The 20,254-nt window shown below is 40.4% G+C and overlaps 1 protein-coding gene across 2 annotated transcripts; it reads left to right on the top strand.

Moving 5' to 3' along the window:
- Positions 1–128: 128 nt before the first annotated feature.
- On the top strand, positions 129–15,628 carry OIP5 (Opa interacting protein 5; the record flags this gene model as incomplete). 2 transcript variants are annotated; one of them, XM_082735588.1, is made up of 5 exons in its annotated part: positions 129–450; positions 700–766; positions 5,777–5,899; positions 8,778–8,859; positions 14,844–15,628. In XM_082735588.1, the coding sequence occupies 5 exons, from the start codon at positions 129–131 to the stop codon at positions 14,937–14,939; spliced, it is 690 nt and encodes a 229-aa protein (XP_082591714.1). In that variant the 3' UTR covers positions 14,940–15,628. The 2 variants fall into 2 exon arrangements, with proteins under 2 accessions (XP_082591714.1, XP_082591715.1); XM_082735589.1 differs by lacking the exon at positions 5,777–5,899.
- Positions 15,629–20,254: the final 4,626 nt, after the last annotated feature.

The raw sequence follows: 20,254 nt of genomic DNA on the forward strand, positions 1-20,254 counted from the left end.
CGTTTTCCCCCACCCCTCAACAACGCTTTGGGGCGGAGTCCCCGGCTCACGATGTCCAATGAGGAAGCAGGAATCGTGCTTGGGCGGGCCAGGTGCGTGTTCGAAGCGGAGGCGCGGGCTGCGGAAAGATGGCGGCTCGGCCGCGGCGGCATCGTTCGCGATGTGCACAGCTTCCGGGGGGTGATTTTTGTGATGCTGCTAAGAAAACAACTGACAAACACTCTTGTACGACTTCTATGGAATGGGACACGCAGGTAGTGAACGGGTCCTCGCCGCTTGGCCCCGCAAACCTGGGGGCAGAGGAGCTGCCATCTGGCCCGCGGCTGCCGTCGTGGCTGCAGCCTGAGAGGTGCGCGGTGTTCCAGTGCGCGCAGTGCTACGCCGTGCTCGCTGACTCTGTGCACCTCGCCTGGGACCTGTCGCGGTCCCTCGGAGCCGTGGTCTTCTCCAGTGAGTGGGGGCAGAGTCTGAGGAAGGCGGAGGAGGGCCAGAGAGGGGGTTCCCGCTTTCTCATGGGGCCGTCGAGAGTGAGTGGTGAAAAAGACTGGGGGAAAGATTTGGAAGGAAACCCCTTTGCCAGGGGTGAGGACAACTTTTCATGATTTTTGTGGCCAAGATGAATCTATCTGTAGCGGGTACGTTTTCCCTTTCAAAGCTTCACAAGTACTCTTTCCTTCTGACCTGTGTTTGTCTTCCTAGGAGTCACAAATAACGTGGTTTTGGAAGCTCCTTTCCTAGTTGGAATTGATGGTTCGCTCAAAGGCAGGTACGTACGGGGAGCTGGATTCTAGTCCCTCACTTAGTAAGACCGAGGAGCGTGGAACAGGCATGCACAAGGGGGAAATTGTTCTTATTTGCGCCAGAAGAGAAGTTTATTTTGTTCTTACAGTGAATTTGAAGGATGTCTCTTTTACCTATTTGAGACTTGTAGGAACTTGATGTGTTAATGAAATGGCAAGATTGTATTTGTGTGTAGATTTTATGATCTTTCTGAGGGCCACATCTCTAATGGTTTGTGTAGGTTAACTGAGGCTCAGAAGGTTATGTCTAGTATGGGAAAAGGGAGAAATGTACCTTTTGGTGTATAGTGAGAATCATTATAAACTACAGTCCTTTGAGATAACTAGGACTTTTAAATATGCATTTTACTTGGAGTTTGTATTAAGCCATGGTAGGAATATTTCGTCTGTCATCTAGGGAACCTAGGGAAGAACACAAGTTGAATGTTAAAGACTTGAATACTGCGGATAAACTTTGCATCTATTCTGTGCTGTGATCTACAAGTGACAACAAATTGCTCAGTGAATTATTACAAGGCTCCTTAATTTTGAGCGTTGGCTTTTACAGCACAATAATTCATTCTGACCTCAGTTTTAGGGTTAAAAAAGGTATAGGAATTCTTAGTTGCTTTACTCAGTAACCAGAAAGAGTTTTACAGTTCCTCTTTCCCAACTGAAAGACACTAGCTGTCCTTACCAGAGTGTCTTTCCACCCAAAGGGAACAGGGAGGAAAAGAGTGGTGGCTTACTTGTAATTGGGTTATTTGGGGCCAGAAGCAGAAGCTCTCCAATTATCTTTCTTAGAATAGAATAATGCATCTAGACACATACTGTCCAATACTGTAACCATTAGCCACATGTAGCTGTTGAGCACTTAAAATGTGGCCATCCTAAATTGAGAAATACTGTGAGTGCACAATACATATTGGATTTTGAAGACTCTTCCTTTTTTTTTTTTTTTAAGATTATTTATTTATTTATTTGACAGATCACAAGTAGGCAGAGAAGCAGGCAGAGAGAGAGGAGGAAGCAGGCTCCCCACTGAGCAGAGAGAGCCTGATTTAGGGCTCGATCCCAGGACCCTGGGATCATGACCTGAGCTGAAGGCAGAGCCTTTAACCCACTGAGCCACCCACGCACCCCAAGACTCTTCCTTTTTTAAGAGATTTTGTTTGATACATATAGAGAGAGTATAAGCAGGGGAGCAGCAGACAGAGAGAGAAGCAGGCTCCCCACTGAGCAGGGATCCTGATATGGGGCTTGATCCCAGAACCCTGGGGTCATGATCTGAGTTGAAGGCAGACACTTAACTTACTGACCCGCCCAAGTGTCCTGGATTTTGAAGACTTGATACAAAAAAATTAATAGTTTAAAAACATTGATTACATGTTAAGATGATATTTGTTATATATTGGGTAGTATAAAATGTATTAAAACTAATTTCACATGTTTCTTTTGAATTTATTTTTAACAGGACTAATAGAAAACTTTAAATTACTTATGTGGCTCACATTTTATCTCTACTAGAATTACTGATCTAGATGGTTTATAAAACACTGGAGGGAAATTCCAAGTATTTGTGTACTTTTAGAATTAGGAGAGCCATGGGACTTGGCAGGAAGAGATTTATTACCAGGAAATGGTTCATGTGATTATAGAGGGTGAGAAATCCCAAGAGCTGTAGTTGGCAAGCTGGAGAGACAGGAGAGCAGTGGTTTAGATCTAGTCCAGGTCCCCTAGTTTGAGAACCAGGAGAGCCAAAAGTGTAAGTTCCAGTCCAAAAGCCAGAAGGCTCTAGACTAAAGAAGTGCCTATATTTCAGTTCAAGTTTAAAGGCAGGGGGAAAAAACAATGTATCAGCCTTAAGCAGTCAGGCAAGAAGAATTTCCCCTTACTCCTGACAGGGTCAGCCTTTTTGTTCTATGCAAGCCTTCATCTGATTATGAGGGTCACCCAATTGGGGAGGACAATCTGCTTTACTCAGTCTACTGATTCAAGTGTTAATCTCATTCAGAAACATTCTTTTTTTTTTTTTTTTAAAGATTTTATTTATTTATTTGACAGAGAGAGATCACGAGTAGGCAGAGAGGCAGGCAGAGAGAGAGAGAGGAGGAAGCAGGCTCCTGCTGAGCAGAGAGCCTGATGCGGGGCTCGATCCCAGGACCCCGAGATCATGACCTGAGCCGAAGGCATCGGCTTAACCCACTGAGCCACCCAGGTGCCCTCATTCAGAAACATTCTTATAAACACATTCAGAATAATGTTTGACCTAATAACTGGGTACCATGTAGACTATAAAATGTAATCATCCCATGTTAACTTGGCACCCATATGCATCTCCTAAAACCATACTCAATCTCCAAATAAAGACAGTTACAAGGGGTGCCTGGGTGGCTCAGTGGGTTAAGCCTCTGCCTTCGGCTCAGGTCATGATCCCAGAGTCCTGGATCAAGCCCCTCATCAGGCTCTCTGTTCCCCCTCTCTCTCTGCCTGCCTCTCTGCCTACTTGTGATCTCTCTCTCTGTTAAATAAATAAAGAAAATCTTTAAAAAAAGAAAGAAAGAAAACACACTAACCCTTTCTCTAGAAAAGGAATTAAAGTCCTTAAATAATGTTTACATTTCTTTCATTTCTCATAACTTAAATACTGTGATATAAAATTAATAATACTTAAATAGAGGGGCACCTGGGTGGCTCAGTGGGTTAAAGCCTCTGCCTTCGGCTCAGGTCATGATCCCGGGGTCCTGGGATCAAGTCCCGCATCGGGCTTTCTGCTCAGCAGGGAGCCTGCTTCCTCCTCTCTCTCTGCCTGCCTCTCTGCCTACTTGTGATCTCTGTCTGTCAAATAAATAAATAAAATCTTAATAAAAAATAATACTTAAATAGAATTATATTGTTTGATATAATAGTATGATATAAAATATGATTTTATATTATATAATAAGGGAATAGAGAAGAACAGAGATAAACATTCAGACACACAAACCTACTCATAGGGGCACCTGGGTGGGTCAGTGGGTTGAACCTCTGCCTTCTGCTCAGGTTGTGATTTCAGGGTCCTGGGATCGAGCCCTGCATTGGGCTCTCTGCTCGGCAGGAAGCCTGCTTCTCTCTCTCTGCCTGCCTCTCTGCCTCCTTGTGATCTCTGTCTGTCAAATAAATAAATAAAATCTTTAAAAAACAAAAACACCCCCCGCCAAAAAAAAACCCTACTCCTAACAAAGGAGGAAATACTCATGGCAATTACAGTATTCATTTCTGTAACTAGTCATTTGGTCATAGCTATATTTGTAACTACCTTCTTTGACTATCTGTATCCCCTTTTGCCTTCAGCAAGCACACGCTGGCTACAGTTCCTTAACCAGTGTGGTAATGCAAACCTTCATTTTGAAGGACTTGAGCCATTAGCAGACTAATATTCAATGAAATATATTATATTATACACATAAGCATAATTTTGGGATTTTTTTTTCACATTTTTGCCCTGTGCCATAAATTAGTTTCTGTCAGACATTTTTCTATAAGTACTGTGCTTTATCTGGTACCATTAATTGCTATCTAGGGATTAATTAAAATTAATGCAGCCTTATTTCATGGCTTGTTTTCTGATTACTGTATTCACAAAAATACAGTACTATATGTGTGGTTCAGGACTCAATTTACCAATGAATTGGGATACTGTATTGCTTGGTCCTTTTTAGTATCCATAGACGTGAATCTTTTTTGTTATAGTCATATGATTTTATACACTATTGATGCAGTTTTACTGCATAGTATGTTTATACAAATAATTTTTTCCCTTACCAAACCATAAAATTGTTTTCAGGGATGCCTTGCTGGTTCAGTTGGAAGAGCATACAACTCTTGATCTCGGGGTTGTGAGTTTGAGCCCCATATTGTGTATAGAGAGTAAATAAATAATTTTCAGTACATGCCTGATGAAACATAATTAATTTTTTTCGTAAAACATTTCTTTGAAGTATTTGGGATGCCTGGGTGGCTCAGATGGTTAAGCATCTGCCTTTGGCTTAGGTTATGATCTCAGAGTCCTGGGATCCAGTCTTGTGTTGGGCTCCCTGCTCACTGGGGAGCCTGCTTCTCCCTTTGCCTGCCACTCCCCGTTTGTGCGCATGTGCGCGCTCGCTCTCTCTCCCTCTCTTTCTAACAAATAAATAAGATATTAAAAAAACAATAAAACATTTCTTTGCAGTATTTGGGTGTGTTTTATGACCAGCAGATATGGTTAAGTGATTTACCCAAGTAGTGTAACTAGAATCATTACCTGTTTCCTCATCTAGTAATCTTTGAGAGGGTAAAAGAAAAGAAAATAGGTGGCTTGGTAAGGTAATAGCATTTTTGTTTTTTCTCTTTTGGTATTTTGTCTGGGTATTTTAAAAAAAATATTTATTTATTTATTTGACAGACAGTGATCACAAGTAGGCAGAGAGGCAGGCAGAGAGAGAGGGGGAAGCAGGCCTTCCGCTGAGCAGAAAGCCTGATGTGGGGCTTGATCCCAGGACTCTGAGATCATGACCTGAGCCAAAGGCAGAGGCTTAACCCACTGAGCCACCCAGGTGCCCCTGTCTGGGTATTTTTTTAAGTTAATTTTTTGTTACATCTGCAAAAGAAAAATCCTGATTTGAGTTTGATTAAATTTTTTAGTAAACCACAAACAACACAATTTTTTCTTAAGCTAGGATTGGTTGAATTGTAGCTAATTTTATATGTTCATGTGTAGTTTTATATGTTCAAATGTTAATCTGATTAGTTAGCTCTTTTTTCTCCTTTTCAAATGTAAATTATTCTATAAGTGACAGTTGTATATCCATAATAATCTAGGATGTAATTATATTAAAAGCTGAGTTAACCTTTCTTGAATATGACATTTCTTTAGTCTCAGTCCTATTATAGCACAGTTTTTAGGAGAACTGGTTCCAGAGACTGGTTATTTTATATTTCTTCTCTGATTTTCTTACCAATATTGTTTTTTACTCCAGCACTTACAACCTTTTATTCTGTACTTCCTGTGGGATTCCCATTGGTTTCCATTTGTATTCTACCCATGCTGCTCTGGCTGCCTTGAGAGGTCACTTTTGCCTTTCCAGTAACAAAATGGTATGGTGAGTTGACTTAGATATTCTTTATCGAGTATATTTTAAAAGGGCTTCCAGAATGTTTGTCCCAAAGAAAATGGTAAAGCGAGGCAGTGGGACCAAAATATAGTTTCATAACATTATGCTCATTTTAGATGTCTTATAATCATACCGTGTCTTAATAAGCTTACCATCAAATAAATGAGAGGATATTCTTTTGTTACAGAAACTTCTGGAAGCTAAGTTTTTTGCAAAACAATGTTGTAATAGATACTTACTAGGTTTGTGCCCAGCCCCTGTTTTCTTTCCCTGTAGAGTGGGACCTTGTGGCCACGTTTTTTATCATGTGTGATACCACTCCTAGGTGATGGGATCAAGAATGAATACCTCACATAAGCTAAGCCAACAGATTTTCTACTCTAGGAATTTGAAGGAAGGATCCAGAGACACAGGTCATTTGTAGATGTTAATGGGGCTGAAGTTGGGAAGTGAAAGCTCAAGGTTTAAGGTTGCTACTTTCTATGTTATGCATGTAGATGGGTGAAATCTTATCTGCAAAAAAGCGTGAAGCTGATGGTTACCCCCAAAAAAGTAAAAGTAGAATCAGATAAAGTACCATACTTGTTCCTTCTTCAGTAGTACTTTGGATATTTATCTTCTTTTTTTTTTTTTTTTTTTTAATATTTTATTTATTTATTTGACAGAGAGAAATCACAAGTAGATGGAGAGGCAGGCAGAGAGAGAGGGAAGCAGGCTCCCCGCTGAGCAGAGAACCCGATGTGGGACTCGATCCCAGGACCCCGGGATCCTGACCTGAGCCGAAGGCAGCGGCTTAACCCACTGAGCCACCCAGGCGCCCCTGGACATTTATCTTCTTAATACTACTATCACTTAAGCTTTTTTTGTTTATAATAGCAAACTGGAACATCTATCTTAGTCTTTCCTTGACCATTAAAAACAAAAAACCCAAAAACAGCCATTGATGACCTAGTTTGTGCCAGTCATTACACTCACCTCACTGAGTTCTTAATAGAAGAAAACTGGGACTCAGAGGTGGAAGAGCTGAGATTTTAACCTGTGTCTTATCTTCAAAGCTCATTTTCGTTTCATTAAACATAGAGTTTTCTTTTTCTCATTTAATGTGCTTAGATCAGTGTTTCTAACTGAGCTATGTATGATTAAATAATAAAACTCTTAAGTAAAGCTTGTCCTTCATTCATGAGGTTGTTCAAAATGCATTATTTTGTTCACTGCAAATTTTCTATTTTTGCTTCACTGCAGATTTTCACCAGGAAATATATACTTGAAATGGATTGAAAATTTACTTTCAATCAATTTCTTCTTAAATAATTTTTTAAAGACTTTATTTAAAATAAATAAATTTGATAGAGTACAAGTAGGCAGAGAGGCAGTCAGAGGGAGCAAGAGAAGCAGGGTCCTCACTGACCAGAGAGCCCAGTGCAGACTTCATCCCAGACCCTGAGATCACGACCTGAGCCAAAAGTAGAGGCTTAACCCACTGAGCCACCCAGGTGCCCTTAAATAATTTCTATCTAGAATTAAGTTTAAAGAGGGGGGGAAAGGTATTTATAAATGTGTGCTATTAGTAACCTCAAATCTTCTTTAAAAACAGTTACAAGTAGTTGTTCCAGTTGAGCTCTAATTGATTTTTTGCTTAGGGAAGTTAAGTTTTTTGTAAAAAAAAAATTTTAATATAAATTTTTAAAGTATAATTGGAATTTAAGTAATTTCTTAAGCTTTAAAATGAGGAGTTGGGACTCAGAGGTCAGTATATTCTTTTTGATTAAGTAGAAATTAGGCAAGTATAGCTAGGCTGAGTCTGGGAAGATAATAAATCTATGTCTGTGTACATCAGGATGAATTGCTAGCAAAAGAAAACGAGACTGACAGTGGATTTAAGAAGTAAGGCTTGGGGTGATTGGCCACTCCAGGAGTCCTCCAGTGGCTCAGCCACAATAGGGCTCTGGATCAGCATCTCTGGTTCTCTTGGCCTTTTCCTCTTGGGTGCTACTGCAGTTATAAGTGTTATATCCATAGCCAGTACCATCCCCAACCAGAAGGAAAAGGACATGGGAAGTGGGAACACAGGGAATGGTCTTATTTTATCATCAAAAATGTCCTTATTATTGGCCAAAACTATGTCACATGACATAGTGGGAAAGCAAATATGTGAGAGAGAGGTGGGAAAGCAAATATGTGAGAGAAAGGAGTAAGATTGCAGCACTTGGCTCAGAACAGTTCTGATTCATGTCCTATGATTGAGCATACTCCTTCCTTAAATAAAATCTGGGTTCTGGGCACCTGGGTGGCTCAGTCAGTTAATCTGCCTGCAGCTCCGGTCATGATCCCCAGGTCTTGGGATTGAGTCCCACATAGGGCTCCCTGCTGTGTGGAGAGAAGCTCCCTGCTTCTCCCTCTGCCTCTGCCTCTCTTTCTCTGTCTGTCATGAATAAATGAATAAAATGAATAAAAAAATAAAATCTCGTGAATAAAATGAATAAAATAAAACAAAACAAAATCTGAGTTCTGTTAACAACAAAGAAGTTAGGAATGGGTAGGCAACCAACAGTGTCTGTCACCATACGATTACTTTTCTTCTAACCGCTATACAATTTACTTATTCATGTGACCTGGTTTATGTGTTCGTCATGGGATAATTTTTTTCATGTATTCCCAGCTGGCAAGGGGTGAGATGAGACACACAGTCTCAGATGATTTCTTAATTAAGAATTTGTTTTTCCTACAAAATACAATATAAATGTTGAAATGAAAATCTGTAAGGAGACTGTCTTTGCCTGACATTGCTTTAGAGGACAAGTTTGGTTCATTGATTATCTTGTATGTAGTATGATACTAATATTTTCTCTATATATTTTCTATCCAGCTATCAGTTAAAAACAAAAGCCATCGTAAATGCATCTGAGATGGACATTCACAACTTATCTCTACCAGAAAAAGTTGCAGAGGTAAAATTTCATGATGGTTGGATGTTTCCTGTAATACATGCATACCTCAGAGATGTGGGTTCAGTTCCAGACCAGCACAGTGAAATAAATACCTTAATACAAAGCAAGTCAGATTTTTATTTTGGTTTCCCAGTGCATATAAAAGTTATGTTTACACTATACTATAGTGTACTAAGGGTGCAATAGCGTTATGTCTAAGAAAATATACATACCTTAATTAAAAAATACTTTATTGCTAAAAATGCTAACCATCATCTGAGCTTTTGGGGAGTTGTAATTTTTGATCACAGATCACCCTAATAAATATAACATTAATTAAAAATTTGAGATATTCTGAAAGTTACCAAAATGAGACAGAGCCATGAAGTGAGCAAATGGTGTTGGAAAAATAATACCAATAGACTTTCTCACACAAGGTTGCCGCAAAGATAATGTGTAGAAAACACAGTATCTTTCAAGTGCAATGAAACAAAGCGCAAGAAAATGAAGTATGCCTGTATAGACAACTCTTGACAGTTTATTCCAAAGAATATGGTGGTGATGAAATGGTGTAATACTCCAATTATCCTTTATGCCTGCTTTGACATTCTTTATTGAATTTTTTTTTTTAATATTTTGTTTATTTGACAGAGGGAGATAGCGAGAGAGGGAACACAAGCACAGGAGAGCTGGAGAGGGAGAAGCAGGCTCCCCGCAGAGCAGGGAGCCCAACATGGGGCTTGATCCCAGGATGCTGGGATCATGACCTGAGCCGAAAGCAGACATCCCACAACTGAGCCACCCAGGTGCCCCTCCTCACTGAATTTGAACACAAAGCCAGATACTGTAAGGTCCAGTTCAGGAGGAAGAAGGAAGCTGCTTAGCTCCTGCATGTCCCATACTTTTCACCTCTGTGCTGGAAATGGACACCATTATCTTTCTTAGATTTGTCTGTCCTTTCTTTCTTTCTCTCTCTTTTTAAAAAGATTTTATTTTTAAATAATCTCTACACCCAACGTAGGGCTTGAACTTAAACCCGGAATCAAGAGTCATAGCTCATTCTGCCGAATGAGCCAGCCAGGTGCCTCAGATCTGTCCTCTCCGTAGGCACTTCATGTTTACCTGTCTCAGTAAAGAGTGGTGAAACATCAGGAATTCTTGTTAAATGGATTTTCCTAGGTGGTTGGTAGTTTCGAAGTTGAAGAAAGCAGCTTTGTTTTGGTAGCTTACTAGCCTCTCTTTCTAGTGGAGGAAATTTGACTGTAACTTTACTACCTCAGAAGAACAACCTTAGAATTTACTGTTCATTTTGTTTTTAGTATTGTTAATTGTTTATTCCTTGCTCATTATACATTTTGTAACCAGTGGCATGTGTTTTCCAAAGTTTAAGTATATTTTAGGACAGGGGAAGAATGATTTTTGGGAGTATTGTTTTGCTAAGCTCATGAAACCATGTTCTAAGCCAGGTGTTGACAAACTTTTTCTTTTTCTTTTCTTTTCTCTTTTTTTTTTTTTTTTAAGATTTTATTTATTTATTTGACAGGGAGAGACACAGCAAGAGAGGGAACACAATCAGGGGGAGTGGCAGGCAGAGGGAGAAGTAGGCTTCCTGCTGAGCAGGGAGCCTGATGCGATGCAGGGCTCCATTCCAGGGCCTTGGGATCATGACTTGAGCAGATGGCAGATGCTTAACCGACTGTGCCCCCAACTTTTTCTATAAAGGACCAGATGACAAATATTTTCAGCTTTGTGACCATTCATTCTCAAGTACTCAACTCTGCCCTTGTAGTGCAAAAGCAGCTGCAGACAATATAGAAACAGATGAGTGTGGGTGGGTTGCAGTAAAACTTTATTTATAAATGGGCAGCAGGTTATCCAGTCACCGTGAGCCAGCTGTCGCTCTAAGCACCCAAGCTGATGAGAGGGGTCAGGAACTATTTTCATTGTTATGGGAGATAACTTCTAGAAGGGCAGCCTGAGGAACTCTGTGGCCACTCCACCCCCAGCAAAACTGCCATAACTGAATAAAATTACAAAGGAAACAACCATTTTAAGCCTTAAGAAATTTTCCTCAAGGCATAAAGCAAGTGAAGAGATACTTATTTAAGAAAACCTACAAAACCTCTGTAAGAATAGTGAAACCTGTGGCATTTGAGCCTGCTCCCTCTTATGCCTCTCTATCTCAGAAGAATGGAGACTCTGAGCAGCTGTAGCCAAGAACACAGGGATGGTTTTTACTCTAGCTTCCAGCTGAGGGGTGTGATATCTTCCCAGGAGGGGCAGGCTATCAGTAATTCTCATCAGACGCTCTGTTCCTGTCAAAAATGGCCACTTAACAGGTGCAAGTTCTACCACTGGCACAGCAGGCTAAGTACTAGGAGCCCATTCACCCTTCCCTCAGGTTACTTATAGGGCAGAGGTGTCACAATGGCCAAGGTAAGCCAAGAACAGAAGTTGGCGCCTATACCCAGCACTCTGCTTATAAAGCGAGGGTGTCATTCCCAGAGACACTCCTAGGCTAAGAGGCAGATTGTAAAAACTGCTCCCCCACCACACTGCTGTGGTGGAAACTGCTGCGCAAAACAGTGGAGATTTTGAGGTAAGCAATTAAGAGGAAGCTGATAGTTCCATGATAGCAATAAGCTAAGCTTTAGATTAGTTAGGTTACCGGACAGAATCAGGGAAGAGACAGCCAAGAAAAGCCCTCTTGGGGTAAGATCAGTAACAAAAAGAATGGCTCCAGATCTTTTAAAGACTACCCCTGCAAATGCGGGGAGGGAGGTCCTGAATTTAATTGGATTAGACTGAGCAGTTTATGTCCCAAGGCATTGTCAAAAGCTCCAGGGCAACAGTCCAGCAATTAGTGAAGGTGAATAGCTGGACACAGATCAGGGAAGATCAAGGAGACGCGCAAAGAGCCTTCTGAACCCAAGTTCTTCCAGGTGACTGCACATGCTTAAGGTTCTGTTCTCTGAGGACTGATAGCAGTCTCACATGGTGGGGAAGACAGGTATCACTGAATAGCCTAGCCTACTCACTGAAACAGATAGGAAGACACAATAAGCTGAGGAGTGGGTATTTAGTATCCAGAGTTGCTATAATAAGTTACTTAAAATGTCCAGTTTGCAGAGTGTCTTGCTGGCTCAGTTGGAGGATGTGTAACTCTTGATCTTAGGTTTGTGGGCTTGAGCCCCATGCTGGTTACTTAAAATAGTAAAAAAAAATTTTTTTTGCAAATATCCAGTTTGCAACAAAAAATTAGAAAACACTCAAAAATCAGAAAACACTCAAAGAGGAAAGTATGACCCATATATGGGATAAAAAGCAGGCATCTAAAACTGCCTATGAAAGGGCCCAGATATTGGACTTAGCAGAAATAGGTCCAAAGAACTAAAGGAAACTGCTTAAAGAAGTCAAGGAAGGTATGATGACAATATCTCATCAAATAGAGGATATTCTTAAAGAGTTAGAAATTACAAAAAAAGCACCAGTTGGGGCACCTGGATGGCTCGGTTATGCATCTGCCTTCTGCTCAGGTCATGATCCTGGAGTCCTGGGATTGAGCCCCACATCAGGCTCTCTGCTTAGCAGGGAGTCTGCTTTTCTCTCTGACCCTCCCACTTCTCATGCTCTCTCTCATTCTCTCTCTCTCTTAAATAAATCAAATCTTAATAAATAAAAATAAAAAACCAGTTGGAAATCCTGAAGTTGAAAAGGACAATAACTAAAATGACAAATTCACTAGAGAGACTCAACAGATTTGAGTTGCCCGAAGAAAGAATAGATAGATAGATTAATGAGATTATGGAACCTGAAGAAAAAAGAAGGAAGATGAACTGAATTTAAGACATCTCTTGGGCACCATCAAGCATGCCTAAATATTCTTTGATAAAGGAATATATACCAAAGGAGTACAGAGAAATAAGAAGGATATTCAAAGAAAAAATAGAAAAATTCCCAGATTTGATGAAAAAACATTAATTTACATATCCAAAACCTCAACAAGTCCATGTAGGATAAACACAGAGATACATACCCCAACACATCATAGTAAAAATGAGGAAGAAACAAAATCTTAAAGGCAACAGAGAAATGATTTACCAACAAAGAAATGATTTACCATATCCAGGGGCACTCCAATATGACTAAGAGGTTCTAGAGTTACCTATTTAATTTAAGCAGCATTTCTTGAATTTTATTTTTGTATCCTGTGTGATAATAAAAAGATTTAGTGTATGGTGCAAGTTATGTCAGAAATAAGATTTTTGGAGGTGCCTGGGTGGCTCAGTAGGTTAAGCCTCTGTCTTTGGCTCAGGCCATGGTCCCAGGGACATGGGATGGAGCCCCGAATCAGGCTGTCTGCTTAGCGGGGAGCCTGCTTCCCCCTCTCTCTGCCTGCCTCTCTGCCTACTTGTGATCTCTCTCTGTTAAATAAATAAATAAAACCTTTTAGGGCGCCTGGGTGGCTCAGTGGGTTAAGCCGCTGCCTTCGGCTCAGGTCATGATCTCAGGGTCCTGGGATCGAGTTCCGCATTGGGCTCTCTACTCAGCCGGGAGCCTGCTTCCCCCCCCCCCTCTCTCTGCCTGCCTCTCTGTATACTTGTAATCTCTCTCTGTCAAATAAATAAATAAAATCTTTAAAAAAAAAAAAAAGTTAAAAAATAAATAAATAAATAAATAAAGCCTTTAAAATTAAAAAAAAAAATGATTTTTTGTTGTTAATCTGATTTCAACATAAGATTGTTATTCGTAATTCTATATTCAGTGATAACTTTATTTCCTAAGCATATGTTGTATGCTAAATGCCATTAAGTTTGGTTCTTGATTTAAGTAGAACTAGCTATAGTTCAATAGTTCAACAGAATTATAGTTCAATAGAATTATTGAAAATTACCTATTTACCACAAACACAGGTTGTTCCTTTTTTTTTTTAAATAAACAGGTTTTTTTTTTTTCTTAAAGCTTTTATTTATTTATTTGAGAGAGAGAGATCACAAATAGATGGAGAGGCAGGCAGAGAGAGAGAGAGGGAAGCAGGCTCCCCTGCTGAGCAGAGAGCCTGATGCGGGACTCCATCCCAGGACCCTGAGATCATGACCTGAGCTGAAGGCAGCGGCTTAACCCACTGAGCCACCCAGGCCTCCAAATAAACACAGGTCCTTAACCCAACAACCAGGGCTACTTTTGAAGGCCTTTAGCAGAATATTGAAGAAAGGCATTTGTTACTGTAAACAAAGAAGGAAAAAAGTTAGATTTTTGCTACTAGAAAAGAAGGGGAAGACTAGTTGATGCTGCTCTCCACAAACGTTCTTACCTGCCTTATTCTTGTCTTTCTTCCTAATACTTGCCATTTAGATGTGGTGAAAAGCCATAGGAAGGAAGGAGACAGAAGCAGTGATGCTCAGCAGTGGCTGTCTTTTTTCATATGAAACTTTGTATCTGAGGATCTTACTGTGCTCTGTGTTTGTTACATAAAGTTCCTACAGAAATAGGAAAAGTGTATTTATGTAATGTGTTCAGACATTGCCAGTTCTCAATCACAAGTTTAAAAAAAGTGGCTGGGAGGGGCACCTGTGTGGCTCAGTGAGTTAAAGCCTCTGCCTTCGGCTTGGGTCATGATCCCGGGGTCCTGGGATCAAGCCCCAAATAGGGCTCTCTGCTCAGCGGGGAGCCTGCTTCCTCCTCTCTCTGCCTGCCTCTCTGCCTACTTGTGATCTCTGTCTGTCAAATAAATAGATAAAATCTTAAAAAAAAAAACAAAAAGTGGCAGGGACACCTGTGTGTGGCTCAGTCAGTTGAGTGTCTGCCTTCGGCTCAAGTCATGATCCCAGGATCTTAGAATCGAGCCCCACATCTGCTCTCAGCTCAGCAGGGAGCCTGCAACTCCATCTCCCTCTGCTTGTGACTCTGCCTACTTGTGCTTGCTCTCTGTCAAATGAATAAATAATAAAATCTTAAAAAAAAAAAAAAAAGATGCTCTGATACCTGTTCATTTTCCTTCTCAGCTGAAAGAGAAGATAATGTTAGCACATACTCAATTATATTCACTGATGAAGATTCTGAAGGAAGTAACTCCGGACCAGCCCAAGTCAGAAAACTGATCCAGAATTAAAGCTTAAGTATCAGGTTCAGGCCTTTTTACTATCTTCTATCAACAGGTGCTATTTGATCAATTCTCAAGAAAGATCGGCTTCAAGAAGGGATGGGAACTGTGGTTTATTGTGCTTACCTCTAGGTTCATTTTCCAAATGATTTGAGAAGCTGCTTCTTAAGATGAGAAACTAAGGAAGCTTCTGTCCAGATTTTATAGCTATTTGCCTTACGAACATATTATCTTGTCAATGTCATAAGTACTTATTTCTGAAAACGTATTTTACTGCAAATTTAGATTGATTAGGAAGCAATGTCCTGTGAATGGTCTGATATAAAGATGCACGGTTGTTAGGAAAATAGAGTTGTATTTAATGTTGACTACTGTTGGGACACCTGGGTGGCTCAGTGGGTTAAAGCCTCTGCCTTTGGCTCAGGTCCTGTGGGATCGAGCCCCGCATTGGGCTCTCTGCTCCGTGGGGAGCCTGCTTCCTCTTCTCTCTCTGCCTGTCTCTCTGCCTACTTGTAATCTCTGTCTGTTAAATAAGTAGATTTTTTAAAAAAAATGTTGACTACTGTTATTTCTAAATGGAGCAGTTGTTATGGTGAAGACCAAGAAACCATATTTTTTCTTACATAAAATATTGGTACATACCTATTCTGTAGATAATACTCAATAAACTAACTGGATAATGTACAATTTCTCTTTCTCTTTTCATTTCTAAAGTAGGTAATAATGAGAGGAATGACAATGAGAGGTAACTGGGTGATAATGCGAGGAATGCCAAACATCAAACATTCCCAAAATGCTGTTTTTTCCTGTTTTGCTTTATGCAGCACTTAGGTTCAGTACCTTATCATATTATTTATCTATTTAAAGTATACTGACTTCTAGGGATAAAAGGCAGAAAGCAAAAAGAGCCACTCTACCTGCAGAGTTTATAATCTCATTAGAGGTGGACATTCAAATAACCACATGAATACATGTGAAATTACTACTCTGACTTGAAGAAAAGGGACATAGAGCTACCAGCATTTATGGAAGGTAACAGACCTGGTTGGGGAGCAGTGGTCAGGAAGGCTGTTTTGAGGAAGTGACACTTCAGCCTTGGTCTGAAAGAGTAGGAGTTGATTAGGGAATGGAGGGGAAAACCTGTGCAAAGGCCCTTAAAGGAAGATGTGCAGGAGGTGCACCAGTGGCCAGAAACCAGAGGGTGCAAGGACTTGCTGGCCTCCTGAAGAATGTTTTTTAATCCCAAGAACAATGGAAGCCCTTGCAGAGTTTTAGAGGCAACCACCTACAGCAGGATTGGCTTCACTTGTGTAGAACTTCATTACAGTTGTGGAGAATGGGTTTATAGGGGCAGCAGGCAGACCAGTGAGGGGCTGGCAAGAGCACAATCCAGACATGGTCTAGCCAAGTGTTGGTGCATAGAAAACTGGACTTGGTGCAGATGTAGCTAGGAGCCATTTTCTTATTTCCATTCTTTCCACTTTATACTGCCTTAAGGCCATTTCCCTTTAAAATATTTTAAAAAAGTAAATTCTGAATTACTTTATGCTTTTGAGTTGCAAAATTTGATTCCATAAATAAGGGTGAAGACTCAGTACCAGAAGAACTTTTACTTTCTACTCCTAAAGAATGGACCTAATAAATTAATACTATTGGGGTTTTTATTGTCTGTGGGTATGTTCTTTCTTTTTTGTTGTTCTTTGTTTTTGTGGATTTTTTTTTAAATTTTTAAATTTTTTTTTTATTTTTTATAAACATATATTTTTAACCCCAGGGGTACAGGTCTGTGAATCACCAGGTTTACACACTTCACAGCACTCACCATAGCACATACCCTCCCCAATGTCCATAACCCCACCCCCCTTCTCCCAAACCCCCTCCCTCCAGCAACCCTGTTTGTTTTGTTTTCATCAATCCCATCTTGTTTCATTTATTCTTCTCCTACCCCCTTAACCCCCCATGTTGCATCTCCACTTCCTTATATCAGGGAGATCATATTGATGAAGTTCTAGAACCTAGGTGAGGTTCGGTGGGCTGAGGTCCGGAGCCGATGACCAAGAAAGAATTCTTGAGACATCTTTGGTGCAAAATGGTGGTTTATTAAAGCACGGGGACAGGACCCATGGGCAGGAAGAGCTGCTGCCCAGGGTTGTGAGGGATGGCAGGTTATGTACCCTGCGGTTGGGGGAAGGTGAGGGGAAGGGAGGTTTCAATGGAGTTTTCTAAAGAGGGCCTACAAGGTGCCAGGATGTCCCAGGCCTACCAGAGGCCTTGCCCTAGCAGCTGGATCAATGTTGTCTTTAGACCAGCCATTAACATTAAGATAGTTGGGAGACTTTTTGGTGGGTTGTCACAATCCTGCTATCAATTGTCTTTGTTAGTGAGATTTAGGACATTTCTAAGCCAAGGGAGACTCCTGTCTAGCAGGATTGTGAGCTCTGCAAGTTAACTATTTGCTTATTGTTCATGGCAGTCAGGGCTGCCTGAGGGATGCTACACATAGGACTGAGGGGAGCGGATGGAGGGGGGGTACAAGGTGCCAGCTTTTGTTTTGTCTTCAGCCAGCTTCGTGCTCCCTCATCAATATGATAGTTGTCTTTCTCCGATTGACTTATTTCGCTAAGCTTGATATCCTCTAGTTCCAACCATGTCGTCTCAAATGGCAAGATTTCATTTATTTATTTGACAGAGATCACAAGTAGGCAGAGAGGCAGTCAGAGAGAGAGAGAGGAGAAAGCAGGCTCCCTGCTGAGCAGAGAGCCCAATGCGGGACTCAATCCCAGGACCCTGAGATCATGACCTGAGCTGAAGGCAGCGGCTTAACCCACTGAGCCACCCAGGCGCCTGATTTCATTTCTGTTGATGGCTGCATAGTATTCCATTGTGTATATATGCCACATCTTCTCTATCCATTCATCTGTTGATGGACATCTAGGTTCTTTCCATAGTTTGGCTATTGTAGACATTGCTGCTATAAACATTAGAGTGCACATGCCCCTTCGGATCACTACATTTGTATCTTTAGGGTAAATACCCAGTAGTGCAATTGCTGGGTCATAGGGTAGCTCTATTTTCAACATTTTGAGGAACCTCCATGCTGTTTTCCAGAGTGGTTGCACCAGCTTGCATTCCCACCAACAGTGTAGGAGGGCTCCGCTTGTGGGTATGTTCTTAATTGTTTTGCTTAAACTCTGGATTTGCTGATTTGTCAGAAAATTTAATGGAAAGTTAAATGCTTAAACTTAACATCAAATTAACCTGGCTGGTTTTAAATAGTACCCCCCCCCAATAGAAATTACATGCTTACTCTAGAAAAAAATTTCATACATGTAAGACAGACAAAATAAAGGGTGCAAAGTACACTTCCCTTTTCATCTTTGAAAGGCATAGGAGAGCATGCTGGGAAGCGAGCAGGCACTGGAGCCAAACTATTTGGATTCACATTGTGGTCTGGATACATATTAGCCATGAACATGAAGAATTTATTTCAACTCTTCCTGTAAAATAGGGATTGACAACTAGGGTTGGTTTTTACTTTTCTGGGGACAGCATCCATAGGCTTTCAGAATGGTGCAGCATTTGACATACCACTGAAGGCTGTCCTACAATATAGCCTCTAACAAAACTAGGCTGTCCCAAATCCCTGGTAATAGAATCGTTTATCTTTACGAAAGCTCCTAAATCCACATGTGGGATATACATAGGCTGACTTCAGGAAGGCCAATTCAGTGAGACCTGCAATTTTTACTAGGTGGTCTAGAATGAGAAAACACATCAGCGGGGCCTGGAGTAGTTTCACGTGTGCAGAAGCAAGTGTGATTTACTTAGTGAGGAGCAGAAAATCATTGCAAAAGTGTCGAAAGCACAAAAACAGAGTTGGAAAGCTAAATTTAAAAATGAAGCTACTTGGAATAATAATAAATTCAAAGAGTGCAACTTTTGATTTCGGGGTTGTGAGTTCAAGCCCCGCATTGGGTGCAGAGAGAAATAAATCAATCTTAAAAAAGACAAAAACCAAAAAACGGGTATAGTGAAGATTAAATGAATTAATGAATGCATCTAATAGAATTACAGCAGTGCTTAGCACATACTAGGTGCTCAGTAAATAATAATCTTTATGCATATGGAGGTACATGTATAGACATAAAGGCAATTCCATTTTTCATATTATTCTGCAACCTGCATTTTACACAATAAATGTCACAATTTTCAATACTAGCCAATACACAAACTACCTACATGATTCAGTGAAGTGAATATATCAAAATATAACCATCTTATATTGGATCCTTATACCTATTTTTACAGATCTGTACTGGTATTTCTGTAGGAATGATTCTTACAGTGGGAAAAGTCAAAGGGCATGTCCATTTATAATTCTGATATTATGCCTTTCATAAATGTTAATTTATGAGACTAATTGATAGTCTCACACATGGTTGACTTTTTATTATTTTTTTTATTATTTTTTTTAAAGATTTTATTTATTTATTTGACACACAGAGAGAGAGATCATAAGTAGGCAGAGAGGCAGGCAGAGAGAGAGGAGGAAGCAGGCTCCCCACTGAGCAGAGAGCTAGATGCGGGCTTGATCCCAGGACCCTGAGATCATGACCTGAGCCGAAGGCAGAGGCTTTAACCTGCTGAGCCACCCAGGTGCCCCCATGGTTGACTTTTTAAAACAATCTTTTTAAAGGATGCCTTCAGGTGGTATAAGGGTTCCTATGAAAGTCTTTCAAACATCAATGATTGACTAATATTAATATATACTAAGTCTACTTTGCTACAGTTTGCAATAATTTGGCACTGTGTATATGTTGAATAAAAACATTTTCAAAATTCCATAGTTTTAAGAAAAGTAAAACTGAATACTTAAGTTCTTCCTGAGTTGTGATCTCAGGGTCCTGGGATCGAGTCCCACATCGGGCTCTCTGCTCAGCGGTGAGCCTGTTTCCTCCTCTCTCTCTCTCTCTGCCTACTTGTGATCTCTGTCAAATAAATAAATAAAATCTTAAAAAAAAAATTACCTGAGTTGTAAACTTTTAAACTCCTGAGTTAACAGCAGAAACTATCCCCATTTTTGTAACCCTAACATCTAACACAGTACCTGGGAGTGGAGTATATCAGTGTTTGCTAAATGATTAGTCATAAATCACAGGAAGGAACTATTATTACATTAGTAATCATACTACAAAAACCACATAGCTTTTGTTCCTCTCTACTTGACAGGAGCCAATCCCAAGGAAGTTTGTAAGATGTACTTTCTTACTTTAAACTTAAAAACTTTCCCCTGGGGCGCCTGGGTGGCTCAGT

Source organism: Mustela nivalis, assembly GCF_964662115.1.
Source record: "Mustela nivalis genome assembly, chromosome: 6".
Taxonomy (NCBI): Eukaryota; Metazoa; Chordata; class Mammalia; order Carnivora; family Mustelidae; genus Mustela; species Mustela nivalis.